The sequence below is a fragment of the Gigantopelta aegis genome, chromosome 8 (assembly GCF_016097555.1).
Source record: "Gigantopelta aegis isolate Gae_Host chromosome 8, Gae_host_genome, whole genome shotgun sequence".
Taxonomy (NCBI): domain Eukaryota; kingdom Metazoa; phylum Mollusca; class Gastropoda; order Neomphalida; family Peltospiridae; genus Gigantopelta; species Gigantopelta aegis.
The window spans coordinates 15,360,159-15,375,134 of NC_054706.1; the positions used below are offsets into that span (position 1 = coordinate 15,360,159).

The following is a 14,976-nucleotide window of genomic DNA, read 5'->3' on the forward strand; positions in this document are numbered from 1 at the left end:
CTGACTGATCGATACTGAAATAAGCGCTGACGCTTGGCAGGAAGGTATCGACATTGGAGATTACAATGTTGGCATGGTGTGCTATTCTCTGACGAATCCCGTTTCATTTTAAGGAATGCTGATGGTTGGTTACGGGTATGGCATAGGCTTGGAGAATGTTACCACAATGACTGCCTTGTCCAGATGGATCGATGGGGTGGAGGGAGTGTTATGGTGTGGGATGGGATCAGTTATCATCACCGAACAGCACTCCATGTTTGAATGGCCAGCACTGTCCCCTGATTTATCGCCAGTAGAGCATCTTTGAGATTACCTTGGTCAACACATCTCTCATCGTCCACAAATAAATAACCTTAGAGAACTGGAAAACGCACTACAGCAGGAGTGAAATGCTATCCCCCAGAACACTATTCACAGACTTATGTCGATGAGAAGATGTTGCATGACTTGTGTTGCTGCAGATGGTGGTCTCTGACTATTGCGCTATTGACTTTTCATTGTGACCCCACATGTCTTTTATACATAGATGAATTAAAACTAATCAATGATTGTGCATTTGTTTTTGTTTTTTGTCATTATCAATCATCAATCTATTGCTGTTCACAACAAAACCATTTGAAGGTATTCTTTTCCAAATCAAAACATTTCTTGGTGGTGCGTTTTCAATGCTGTTCAGTATATTTGTTACAATTTTACTGAAAGGTATAAATAACTTGATAGATATTTCGCGGATATTTTGATATAGAAATGTCGTAATGTACAAATGGTATATTGGTATCAACTGTACTTTACATGAATGAAGATATTGTTCAAATTATTAAAAAAATGGAATAAAATTTGTTTGAAAAAAAAAAAAATTTTTTTTTAAAAACAGCATTTTTTAGCATTAATTATGGTAGTATGGCATATTGAAGAAAAGTACACACACACACACACACACACACACACACACACAAACACACACACACACACACCCAAAAAACCCCAAAAAAAACCCACCTTCCGGAAAAAATCATAGCTAAGGTTAATTATAGTAACTTACAGTGAGTTTCATGGTTGGCACATGTAAACTTTACAGCTGTTCCACAAACAACCCTAAAATAGTCCAAAATGCCCCTTTAACAATGGATATATTCAATGGTGTTGGACTTCCATAAAGTAACTGTCAGTTTATTTGCTAGGCGATAATTGCTGAATGCATAAGACTGACTTATCTCCCATATTTTTTGTGTGATGGTTGTATATGGCCTAGAATTATTTCAATTGAACACATAGTTTCACAGAAGGCATTATGTATATATTAGATAAGTTTTTATGCAAAGAGTTTGTATCCTTAGGAAATCATTTTACTTAATTACAACTGTCTCGTACCAGTTGTAAATTTACACCGTAATTTATGACAACAGTAATTAAAGGCATATTGTCACAGACCACTGACCTATTTAATGGTCTAACAAAGTATTACCTGAACAAAAATAATTTGATTTGTCCCTAAATGTACTTTATTCAAAAATAATTTGATTTGTCCCTTTAAATGACATTTTGTAAAAATAATTGAATTATGGCAATGGTTCATAATTCAAAAACATAAATTGCTGAGAGAGATGACACATTTTATACTCCATGGTTCAGTTAAGGTGATGCGATGAAACAATTATGGCAATGGTCCCATTTTAGAGAAATAAGGTCCTTAAATAGACAGTATGCCTTTAAGCTATGCTGTTTATGGAATGGGGCTGGCGATCATAGATGAGGCTCAGTTGTGATGGTATTTACTATGATAGTAGTGCTAAGATAGCTTTATGGAATGAGGCTCAGGTTATGTTTTTCTATTTGAAATGCATTTTATTAATAAAAATTCTGATTTGAACAGAATTCTCTATTTCAGTTGTTACCAATGTGACATTTGTCTGCTTAGCTTAGTAACTTGTTTAACGTGTCCATATACATGTACTACTAGGGTTTCGAACACGCCTATCCCGAGTCCAGCCTCCGCTAAGATTGGGGGTCTGACTTGGGACCGGCATTTGTCTGCATGCAAAATATATATGATATGACATTTCTATAAGAATTTTTTAGTGCATACTAGCTACTGTGTTGTTTCTGCTGCTCAGTATATATGTAAAAGTAGTGAAATATGACTTGCAAATTTAAGAATGGATCTAAGTTTTTTTTAAGCTGCATCCTAACCACATGCGTGCGATGCGAGCGATTTTTCTAGAAACCATTGATTTCAGTTGCTGCATCCTAACCGCACACGTACGGCGCGACAGATTCATGTAGCCGAGCGCGCGACACAATACCAATAGCAATTGTTTCTAAAAAAAATTACGCGATACGAGCGACATCCATATATTAACTAATCAAACAACTTTTACTTGACGGTTTCAACTGTTGATAACACTTTTAAAACGAAGACTTTCGTTATGGTCACTTCTGGTTAGGATACAGCTTTATACTGTGCATATGCTCAAGTAGTTGTCCCTGTTGTTGATTGGGAATGGGATCAGTGCCCTGCAAATCTCAATTTCAAATTAATTGAATTTCAAATGTGAATAATCAAATGTCGTATCGGATGCAGTTTGTGTAGGAATATTCATCTGAGGAAGGGAAATTGGAAACAAGATATAAATATTCTATGCATCGGATGCATCTATGAAAATTAACATGATTTCAATGAGATTTAATTGGAAGTGACTAGCATAGTGTTTCAAATTAAAGAGAAAATTACTATTCATTCATGATTTGTTTTCAGGCGATGATCATAAACAACGATGTGCTGGTATAAGTATTTTAAGTACAAGAGTTGCTCTCCATACTTGTTTCAATTTGAAAAATATGATTCAAAATTAGTGTTATCTTATTAAATGATCACTATCATCTTTCAATCTAAGTAATTATCAATGTGCATACTGACACATTTCAGCTAGTCAGCAAGAAATTAAATAATACAGTGCCCTACATTAAAAAAACCAACATTCTAGTACATGCATGGGTTGAACAGTTGAACTACTGTATATTGCTGTTATTAGCTGACTTTTGAAGTCTAGAAATACTTACGACCAGCGTAGCTCAAAAACAATTGGTAAAAAGTTTTTAAAATGTCAAGCATTGTTCATTGTTCACCAACGTTATTGATTCACTATTCAATTATGTGGCAAGCTTCAATGTTTTATTTTTTAAACATATAGTCGCATGATATATCTAAAAGTAGGAAAGCTTAGTGGACTTAATGTGTCAATTGTTTGCAGAATAATATTGATAATGCGCTGCCAGTTGTTCTGATTTACCATATTCCATATCATTTTGAATCCTGAGGAATAATAAATAGACCTGCTCTTATATCATTAAATTCGTGGTCCTGTAGAAAATTTGCTTTTATACTTTGTAGGCTGTGTACTGATTGTTTATTCATCGGCCAGATAGTTTGTTTGTTTGTTCAGTTGTCAGTATACCACGTACAGCATTCAAAATTGCAAATCCACAAAAAACTAATTAAATCAATGCTTCGTGACGATATCGAATTGAAACAAATATACAAAGTTTTGCAGGACCCTAAGAGGGATGTAGGTCAGTGGTAGAGTGAAGTGTGATAGGTCACTCTATCAATTAATCTTGATGGAATTATGGAGTTTTCCTATCAAAACAGGTACATCAAAGTCCATGGTTTGTACTGTCCTATATGTGTTAAAATGCATATAAATGATCCATTGGTGCTTTTTTATAGTAGCTGCCTGTATGGCAGCAGTGGGTTTTTTGTCTTGACCAAGTGTCAAAATTATGATATGTTAGAAACCAAATAGCCGTAGTTCAAAATGTGATGAGGTGTCATTAAACAAATATTCCTTTCCTTTGTTGCAGATCGAGAATTTCCAAATCTTACTTGCCCTGATTCCCTGAAGCTCAGCATCAATGATACAGTATCAAGGGAAGTAAATCTTACCCAGCATATTACGTCTAACAGCCGTCTGAGTAACATCCCATCAGTGATGGTGAACTTCTCTACTTATGGACAGACAAAGAACTACCGGGTGTCCTCCACCAATGATATGAACATGACAAGTTCATGTGCTTTTCAAGTGGAAATTGCTGGTATGTTTGAGTATATTTAAACTACATAACTATAAGTAAAACACGTTATATGAGGTCTGATCAAAAAGTTATGAAATTTTGCATTTATTATTTAACTGTTTTTATATCCTTATTTTGTCAGTTCTCCCAGTCAGCTTATCTTGAGATGTGATTAATCTTTTAACTCTGGTGTTTCACTTGAACTGTTTTTATCCTGCTGGTTTTAAATGCTGAACTCCTGGTTTTATGTTTAGTTTTCTCCAGACTATGTCAACATTTAGTTGACGAAACATTGAGATTTTACACTTGTGGTTTTAAACAGAGACTATAGGGTGTATACTACCAAATCAAATCCCATAGACGACAATAGTAACATATGTGGCTAAAACTCCTACCTGCAACGTATCAATCGACATAGATATAAATACTACCAACCCTCACCCTTAAAGTGAATCACAAAAAAAGTGGGTGTCAAGCTGCTCATTTCTGAGATAACGGGTAGCGTCTATGACTACCCTAGTTCCGCACAAAATTTGAGTACAGGTACCCCATACATGTTCCAAGCACAAAGCTACTTGACACAGTGGTACTAGATGAAATAAATTTCATACATTTTTAGCCCAGATGAAACTATTTTTTTTTACAACCAACACACTCACATTTATAACCAATCACAGGACTTGTGGTGTTCACTTCTCTATTAAAAGTTGGGTGCACCTCGAACTTTGACCCAGCCGGAAGTTATTTGGTTTAGTACTACCTATACTGATAACATACATTTTTCAAAAAGTGTCCAGCTATGTGTTTTTATGACAACCAGGATCTGGTGTATTCTGACATAAAGTGACAGCCTCACTGAAACTGTTGTTTCTACAGTGCAACCTAATATAATGTACACCTCATAAGGCATATATATTGTATACAGTTTTGTACAAATGCAATATGTCATATTAAACAACAAAATGTTTTAAAATAAAACTCCTGAAGATATTTACTGTCAGTTGGGTGTGTGTACTCAGGTATATATGTAGAGACAACAAAGATAGTCAGAGTACCTCTACCCCTTTAAAGTATTCCATTAAAACACATGCACTTGACTGGCCCCTAGATTAGGAGACCTGAACAGGTACATCAAAGAAATATCAGTATTAAAAAAATACACTGTCTGAGGAAAGAAACAAACATGACTGTACCTGTATGAAGTAATAACTTAATGTCCTGGACATTAGTGTTGGGAGGAAATCCTGTATGCAGGGTGTGGCCATCTTCAAGTTACCAGGTGGGATTTCAAATCCATCGGCCATGCTGATTTTCATAATGAACCATCAAAACCATTGTGAGCCACCCATATTCCTGACTATATTTTATTTGTAGCCTACTGTAGTTGGAGCTTTTAATATTTGTGATATCTGGAATTATCATCCAGCTTTCACACATTTATTTTTGATTAATTACTGAAAAAAACTATTTTTAAATGACATAATTACCCGAACATCTATTTTATTGCATTATTTTCTAATCCAGATCAGTACAATATGTATATTGGATGTATTCCTACAATCAGTAATCCAGCATTTTATTTAGCTAGTAACATTGGGTAATACAGCTTTAACAATAAACTAAATTATCAACTTACTCCAAGGCAGATAATCAAATCTTTAAAAAATTGGTCCTGAATCCAGTATAAACCTAAAATGGTCTTCATGAGAGCAAACTAAGTGATTATTTAAAAAAATATTTGATCTGGAGACCTAAAGGTATGTTCAACAAGCTTATTGTTATGTATAACTAAGAACAGAAGGCACAATAGTGACAACAAATTTAATTATGTCTTTGGTGAAGTTTTTCTTTAAATTTATTTAAAATTTTGCATAAAACTACAAATTTGTCTAAAATATAACTTAGCATCCTATAAATATGTCAAAATGACAATAAAAATCAAGTTCTTTACAAATTTGAGTTTTCAGAATTTCATACATGAAAACTTAACTATGTTAATGGAAACTAAAGACATTAACCCACTATTGACACATGTTATTTTTAATATAAAAATAAATTGGTATTAAACTCTTAATTCAGGTTGCCTATATATAACACCATATTTAAGAGCAGTTGTATATGGCAAGTCAAATACCATGTAAAAAGAAATTATTGAAATATTTGCAGTATGAATTATAGGCCAAAACCAACTTTTCCTCAGTGCTAACTTTGATTCAAACTCCATTCAGAGCCATGTACAGTGATTAGTGTCACGGTCAAGGTCATTGTGAACTTGTGTGGTCCAGTGACGGCTAATTAATCAACCAGTATAGTTTAATTAAATAAAATCACAAAATCATAATGTTTTTTTATTATGCACTGAATATGTGCTATAGGGTGTATACTACCAAATCAAATCCCATAGATGACAATAGTAACATATGTGGCTAAAACTCCTACCTGCAACGTATCAATCGACATAGATGCCACGGATATAAATACTACCAACCCTCACCCTTAAAGTGAATCACAAAAAAGTGGGTGTCAAGCTGCTCAGTTCTGAGATAATGGGTAGCGTCTATGACTACCCTAGTTCCGCACAAAATTTGAGTACTTTTTTTTACAGGTACCCCATACATGTTCCAAGCACAAGGCTACTTGACACAGTGATACTAGATGAAATAAAATTGCATACATTTTTAGCCCAGATGAAACTAATTTTTTTTACAACCAACACACTCACATTTATAACCAATCACAGGACTTGTGGTGTTCACTTCTCTATTAAAAGTTGGGTGCACCTCGAACTTTTACCCAGCCGGAAGTTATTTGGTTTAGTACTACCTTTACTGTTATTAAACATTTCAAAGAATAATGTACATACATCATTATTATGTGTTGTCCCTTTCAAAGTAGTCTCCCTCAGATGATATACACCTGTCCCAACCCTGCCACTTTTGGAAGTCTTCAACTGTTATGCCTTCCCATGTATTATGGATGGTTGGAATTTCATCAAATTGCTTTTCTTTCAGCTTTTAAAAAATACTTTTGTAAAGTGAAAGCAAAAATTTTTAAAATCGTAAATGGCAAGATTTGGTGAATATAGAGGGCATGGTATCATAAAAATGTGAGCAGTATGTGAAGGAGTGTTGTCATGGTGCAGAAAGCAATTACCATTTTCCTACAGCTCAGTCGTCTCTCCTAACTTTATCCTTCATTTGAATTAAGGCCTTTTTTTTATTAAATGGCTTTGTTAATTGTTTTACTATGAGGTAAAATTTCCTGATGGTCAATACCTCCAACATTAAAAAAACATAATCAACATTGTCTTGGCATTTATTTCACAAACACTGTCATACCTGTCTTCTAATGGAAAAAAAGCCCCAAACATTCCTGTGATACCAGAGTCTCCGTATTCACCTGATTTCGTCCCATTTGTTTTTGTTTTTTTTCAAAATTTAAATGAAACTGAAAGGAAAGAGATTTGATGACATTCCAGCCATCCATTATAATGTGAAGGCAGAACTTAGTTGCATAATCATTGAAGACTTCCAGCATTGCTTCTGAAAGCAGTGATATTAACTATTAATATCATTATACTACAGTCAAACAATAAAATAAGACACCGTGGGACAAATTAAATGCATATTTTCTGGTGGAGACTTATTTTGAAAGGGACAGCATGTGCATAATAATGATGTATGTACATTATTGTTTGAAATAAATAAGTCTTAGACCTCTGTATTCTGTGCATTGCTGTGTATGCTACTGAGTGAACATGGTTGTGGTAGATAAGAGGGGATAGTTTCCTCTTACCTTGGATCAGACCGTATTCTTAGACCTCTGTATTCTGTGCATTGATGTGTATGCTACTGAGTGAACATGGCTGTGGTAGATAAGAGGGGATAGTTTCCTCTTACCCTGGATCAGACCGTATTCTTAGACTTCTGTGCATTGATGTGTATGCTACTGAGTGAACATGGCTGTGGTAGATAAGAGGGGATAGTTTCCTCTTACCCTGGATCAGACCGAATTCTTAGACCTCTGTATTCTGTGCATTGCTGTGTATGCTACTGAGTGAACATGGCTGTGGTAGATAAGGGGATAGTTTCCTCTTACCCTGGATCAGATCGTATTCTTAGACCTCTGTATTCTGTGCATTGCTGTGTATGCTACTGAGTGAACATGGTTGTGGTAGATAAGAGGGGATAGTTTCCTCTTACCCTGGATCAGACCGAATTCTTAGACCTCTGTATTCTGTGCATTGCTGTGTATGCTACTGAGTGAACATGGCTGTGGTAGATAAGAGGGGATAGTTTCCTCTTACCCTGGATCAGATCGTATTCTTAGACCTCTGTATTCTGTGCATTGCTGTGTATGCTACTGAGTGAACATGGTTGTGGTAGATAAGAGGGGATAGTTTCCTCTTACCCTGGATCAGACCTTATTCTTAGACCTCTGTATTCTGTGCATTGCTGTGTATGCTACTGAGTGAACATGGTTGTGGTAGATAAGAGGGGATAGTTTCCTCTTACTCTGGGTCAGACCTTATTCTTAGACCTCTGTATTCTGTGCATTGCTGTGTATGCTACTGAGTGAACATGGCTGTGGTAGATAAGGGGATAGTTTCCTCTTACCCTGGATCAGATCGTATTCTTAGACCTCTGTATTCTGTGCATTGCTGTGTATGCTACTGAGTGAACATGGTTGTGGTAGATAAGAGGGGATAGTTTCCTCTTACCCTGGATCAGACCGAATTCTTAGACCTCTGTATTCTGTGCATTGCTGTGTATGCTACTGAGTGAACATGGCTGTGGTAGATAAGGGGATAATTTCCTCTTACCCTGGATCAGATCGTATTCTTAGACCTCTGTATTCTGTGCATTGCTGTGTATGCTACTGAGTGAACATGGTTGTGGTAGATAAGAGGGGATAGTTTCCTCTTACCCTGGATCAGACCGTATTCTTAGACCTCTGTATTCTGTGCATTGCTGTGTATGCTACTGAGTGAACATGGTTGTGGTAGATAAGAGGGGATAGTTTCCTCTTACCCTGGATCAGACCGTATTCTTAGACCTCTGTATTCTGTGCATTGCTGTGTATGCTACTGAGTGAACATGGTTGTGGTAGATAAGAGGGGATAGTTTCCTCTTACTCTGGGTCAGACCTTATTCTTAGACCTCTGTATTCTGTGCATTGCTGTGTATGCTACTGAGTGAACATGGCTGTGGTAGATAAGAGGGGATAGTTTCCTCTTACCCTGGATCAGACCGTATTCTTAGACCTCTGTATTCTGTGCATTGCTGTGTATGCTACTGAGTGAACATGGTTGTGGTAGATAAGAGGGGATAGTTTCCTCTTACCCTGGATCAGATCGTATTCTTAGACCTCTGTATTCTGTGCATTGATGTGTATGCTACTGAGTGAACATGGTTGTGGTAGATAAGAGGGGATAGTTTCCTCTTACCCTGGATCAGACCGTATTCTTAGACCTCTGTATTCTGTGCATTGCTGTGTATGCTACTGAGTGAACATGGTTGTGGTAGATAAGAGGGGATAGTTTCCTCTTACCCTGGATCAGACCGTATTCTTAGACCTCTGTATTCTGTGCATTGCTGTGTATGCTACTGAGTGAACATGGTTGTGGTAGATAAGAGGGGATAGTTTCCTCTTACCCTGGATCAGACCGTATTCTTAGACCTCTGTATTCTGTGCATTGCTGTGTATGCTACTGAGTGAACATGGTTGTAGTAGATAAGAGGGGATAGTTTCCTCTTACCCTGGATCAGATCGTATTCTTAGACCTCTGTATTCTGTGCACTGATGTGTATGCTACTGAGTGAACATGGTTGTGGTAGATAAGAGGGGATAGTTTCCTCTTACCCTGGATCAGACCGTATTCTTAGACCTCTGTATTCTCAGCATTGATGTGTATGCTACTGAGTGAACATGGCTGTGGTAGATAAAAGGGGATAGTTTCCTCTTAGTCTGGATCAGACCGTATTCTTTTGGGTCGGGATGTAGTTCCATGGTACAGCGCTCGCCTGATGTGCGATCAATCTAGGATCGATTCCTGTTGGTGGGCCCATTGGGCTATTTCTTGTTCCAGCTAGTGCTCCATAACTGGTGTAACAAAGGCCATGGTATGTACTATCCTGTCTGTGGAATGGTGCACATAAAAGATTCCTTGCTGCTAATCGAAAAGAGTAGCCCATGAAGTGGTGACAGCAGGTTTCCTCTATCAATATTTGTGTGGTCTATAACCATAAATAAAATGTGTTGAGTGTGTCATTAAATAAAGCATTTTCTTCCTTCATTTCCTTCATTCTTTTGTTACTTTACCAACTGTTGACTTTAATGCTTAATTACCAATATTCTTAAATTTTAAGTATGTCAGTTATGGTAAGTAAATATACCACATTAGTCTTCATCTTGTTTGCTGTATTTTTTATTGGATTTTGTTAAGTAATTATTCATGTTAGTGTAATGTTCAGTGCCATATTCATATCACTCAAAATGCTAAAATAATAATACCGTATTTGACCGGAAATTAGCCCAGGGGGCCAAGACAACTCATTGTAAGCTTAGCATGGGGTGGGCTTATTCCCAGACAAGGGGCCAGTTTTGTTGAAAAAACCCACAAAAAAACTAATAATTAAAATAAATAATAATTAAATGAACTAGGAAGAAAATGAAAAACGTCCAGTAGCACATCTATTAATTAGTGTTCCATTTGTTATTAATAAATAATAGTTTATTAATTACAATTTTTTTTTTTTACTAGTATTTAATTAACAGAAACGCACCTTCTATGTTACAATTACTTACCAGTGCTGTTTATTTACATTCAAAATTTAATGCTGAGAAGACTTAAAACAACAAACTCAATAGTGTATACACACGTTTCTGACAGGCAGCCAGCTTACACTACAAAGAATTGTCAATCTAGGCCATTGTTCTTAGCCAATCAGAATAAGGTATTTGCCTAATTAGCATTAACTGCGGACACAGTCCTTGGTGGTAAAAATAGACATTGGTTTTAGTTCAGACTTGGGTTTGGTACTTCAAAGAAATACTGCAGGCATGAAATTGAAAACAATGTTACACACTGTTACTGTTAGACTACTAAATCTCACTGGTGGTCAAATATTGTGTTACATTTGTGTGTTTAATTATTTGCAGGAGGTATGACCTTTTAAATGAACTTTGAGCAAACTTACAGTTTTGTGTTATTTATAAGGTGACGAAGTTGGGGGTGGGCTTATTTACGAATGAGGGCCTAATTTCTTAAATGCTATCAAAATGGAGGGGGGCTTATTCAAAGACATGGGCTAAAATTTAATATACACCCTAGGGACCAAGTAAAAAGTCTGGTTTTAACAGGTATCCTATTTAGAGAGGTTCTCTTCTGTACAGATATTTAAAAAAGGACCATAACAAACATCCGGTTTTGATGGGATTCTGGTTTATAGAGGGTCCAGTTTTGAGAGGTTTGACTGTAGTATAATGATATTAATAATTAATATCTCTGCCTTTCCTTTCAGCAACAAAGTGTTTTGAACAAATTCTGAACAGCCTCACCAATGCTGATGTGAGCTATACACATAATGCTGATGGGACTGTTAATAGCACCACAGTGACCTGTAAACCTGGGTTTGCATTCTCTGATGGGAACACATCACTTCAGTATCAGTGTACAGGAGAGAACATGTGGACTCCGGCTCTGCCTCTCATCGACTGTATTGGTCAGTTGTCCTTTTTCACATCATGTTTTGAATAACCTTTTTCTCTCTTTGCATGAATGTAGGGCTGGCCAAATGTACTCATCTGCTCGCCCCAGATGAGTAAAAAGTTGCTCGGATGAGCAAAATTTACAATTCAGTCGTCTGTCGGGCAGCCAAAATTTCCAAACATGAAGTCCCTTTTGTACATTTGCAATTTTTGTAATTCCATAGTCTGCAGCAAGCGCCCCTCCATTTTGAAGGCATTGAAGAAATTAGGCATTTATTCGTTTTATGTCGGTGTCTGTGAAGTAAATTGCTAAAAACGTTGAAGAATCGAGAAAAACCTGTTTAGAACGTTACGATCCAGCATGTTACTAAAATGGATAAGTAGACTCTTTGTAAAGTTAGTTTTCACTTTATCTATGTGAGCTCGCGCAACACACGTGTGACATAAAACGAGGTCAGGGAATTCCCACCGCACAGTCGGTTTTTCACTAATGTAGTAGCATTTCGTATTACGGAATTAGGTTGTCCAACTGCAAGTTTTCGCATTTGTTTCCCAGTTAAATTGATGTATTAAATATACATGCAGGTAACATTTAATTGACTAAATGTCACAGAACAGTGAGTAGGTGCACATGTAGGAAAATTTGTAACGGGATCAAAGCAGTCTCCGACTGAGTCTGTGTGTCGGGACTCACGTCGAGATCACCAAACACTGGAATTTCTAAGCAAAAACCGAGTGTATACTCCCCCTAAAAATTGTGAAAATTAAATGTCCAGAAATCCAATGTCCACCAATTTTACTTAATGCTGATGGCAATTAATTTTTTTAAATTTTTTTTACATTCACAAATTAAAGGAAATAAACATATTCAGTAATACAGGGCTTACAATTGCTTTGTGTGATGTGAAATTGTTTGAAACATACAGTTTAATTTTGATTTAAACTGCTTACATTTTGGGACAAGTTAATTTTTTTTGTAGATAAGTGAAATTTGAGAGTTACTTGCCGGCGGGCAATTTAAATTGTTAGGATATGGCCAGCCCTATGAATGCTGATATGTTTTTCATGCATATTTATTAGTTCCCTACCGATCCAACCGAAGTAGACTATAGGTTTCATCTCTTCCGTGTCTGTCTGTCCGTCTGTCCCACCTATAGTTTTCTGGATGTTTTTTCCACCATATCTTGAAATATTGAGACATTTTGTGTATAGCTTTATTACATGTATATACTATTACAGATCAAGTTTGATTGTCATGTCAAGTTACCCATTTCTGACAGAGTTATAGCCCTTGAACTTAAGAGATATGGAAATTTGTTTTCTAGATGTTTTATATCCCCCAATATGCTTCAAAATATTACGCTGAAATTTTGTACAGTTTTACTTTCATGACAATGGCTGAGTTATGGCTCTTGAACTTAGGAGATAAGAAAATTTACACTACTCAAAAGAATTTAAGGGTCAGACGATATTTTCGACATTATTTTCTGAATGTCAATTATATTAGCTAGACAATAATGTCACGCATGGTATTGTTCCATTTTGACGAAAGTGGGTCTAAGCAACCCATAAATGAATTAAAATCCACTGTCATTGACACTGTCGACTAGTTCTAATGGCGAAAACATGCTTACATTTGCACATAAATTAGGGCGAAAGCGAAAGGTCTGCTAAGTGCCCATAACTTGCTTTTTCACAAAGCGCTTCATTTGCACGCTTTGCATGTGTATTCCATGTTCCCAATGCTGAATTTCCGTATAATTGGAGCTTGCGTTCGTGTACGGTGCACACTCCAAATTCGACAATGGAACGACGTCAACTGACTATCGAAGATCGAGGAAGGGCTATTGCTTGGCTTCAGGATGGCAATACGCAAAGAAATGTTGCTCTGAGACTTGGTGTCAGTCAGAGTGTCGTTGGCCGACTGTGGCAACGGTACCAAGCAACGAATTCTGTTCGAAATTGTCCACGTTCGGGAAGACCCCGAAGCACTACAAATAGAGAGGACCGCTACATCACCAATATGGCTCTACGTCAACGCACAACCACTGCACGCCGATTACGTGACAATCTGCAGACTGCGACTGGAACTCGAGTGTCTGATCAAACCATACGCAATTGTCTGAGAGCCAATAATCTACGCTGCCGTCGCCAGGCTGTTCGACCACCACTCCTACCACGTCACAGAACGGCCAGACGTCACTGGTGCACACTTCATCTGCGGTGGCAACGTGTTCAGTGGGGTCGAGTGATGTTCACTGATGAGTCCAGGTTTAGTCTCCAGTTCAACGACGGTCGGGTTCGTCTCTACAGACGTCCTGGGGAGCGCTTCGCTGACGATAACGTTAGACAACGTCACCGGTTCGGTGGTGGCAGCGTCATGGTGTGGGGCGGCATCTCTATCCACCACAGGACCCCCCCTCTATGTGGTGGATGGCAATCTGAATGGAATCCGCTATCTGAATGAGATTATCCGGCTGTTGGTTCTCCCAGGCCTTCAGCAGATTGGCGGCGGGGCAGTTCTGCAGGATGACAATGCCAGACCCCACCGTGCCAGGGTGGTAACGGACTTTCTCAGACAACAAGGTATCGCCAGGATGGATTGGCCAGCATATTCGCCTGACTTGGCCCCAATAGAGCACGCCTGGGACGAATTAGGCAGGAGAGTTCGGGATAACCATGCCCCTCCGGCCAACCTTCATGATCTGGGTCAACATCTTATGGCAGAGTGGCAGGCCATTCCCCAAGAGTTCTTCAGACGTCTGATCAACAGCATGAGACAACGATGTGTCGAGTGTATTCGCGCCAGGGGTGGATTCACACTCTATTAAACGAATGTTCTAATGTGTAAAATCCATGTTTGACAACCTTCAACTTTGACAGCATGTCATGTGACTTTCTTGTATACAGTGACGTTTATTTGTGGTTTTTTGTAAATATGGAACAATAAATAAAAAATTTGGTGTAGTTTACATCATCAATCTAATACACTCTGAAACTTATTTGGTTATAAATTTTTGACCCTTAAATTCTTTTGAGTAGTATATTTGAGCTGAAATTTTGTGTTTAACGACACCATTGGAGTTCATTGATTAATTAATCATCAGCTATTGGATGTCAAATATTTGGTAATTCTGACTTGGTAGTCATCAAAGGAAACCTGCTACATTTTTCCTAATGCAGCAAGGGATCTTT

At 37.4% G+C, this 14,976-nt stretch overlaps 1 protein-coding gene across 1 annotated transcript in view; it reads left to right on the forward strand.

Annotated features, from left to right (window-relative positions):
• The first annotated feature begins 1,749 nt into the window (after positions 1-1,749).
• Positions 1,750-14,976, forward strand: part of LOC121379502 (sushi, von Willebrand factor type A, EGF and pentraxin domain-containing protein 1-like) — a 48,664-nt gene continuing 35,437 nt past the window's right edge. Inside the window, exons 1-3 of the mRNA XM_041508146.1 lie at positions 1,750-1,768; positions 3,862-4,092; positions 11,595-11,795. Coding sequence (XP_041364080.1) covers positions 1,750-1,768; positions 3,862-4,092; positions 11,595-11,795 — 451 coding nt within the window. The remainder of the gene's footprint in view (positions 1,769-3,861; positions 4,093-11,594; positions 11,796-14,976) is intronic.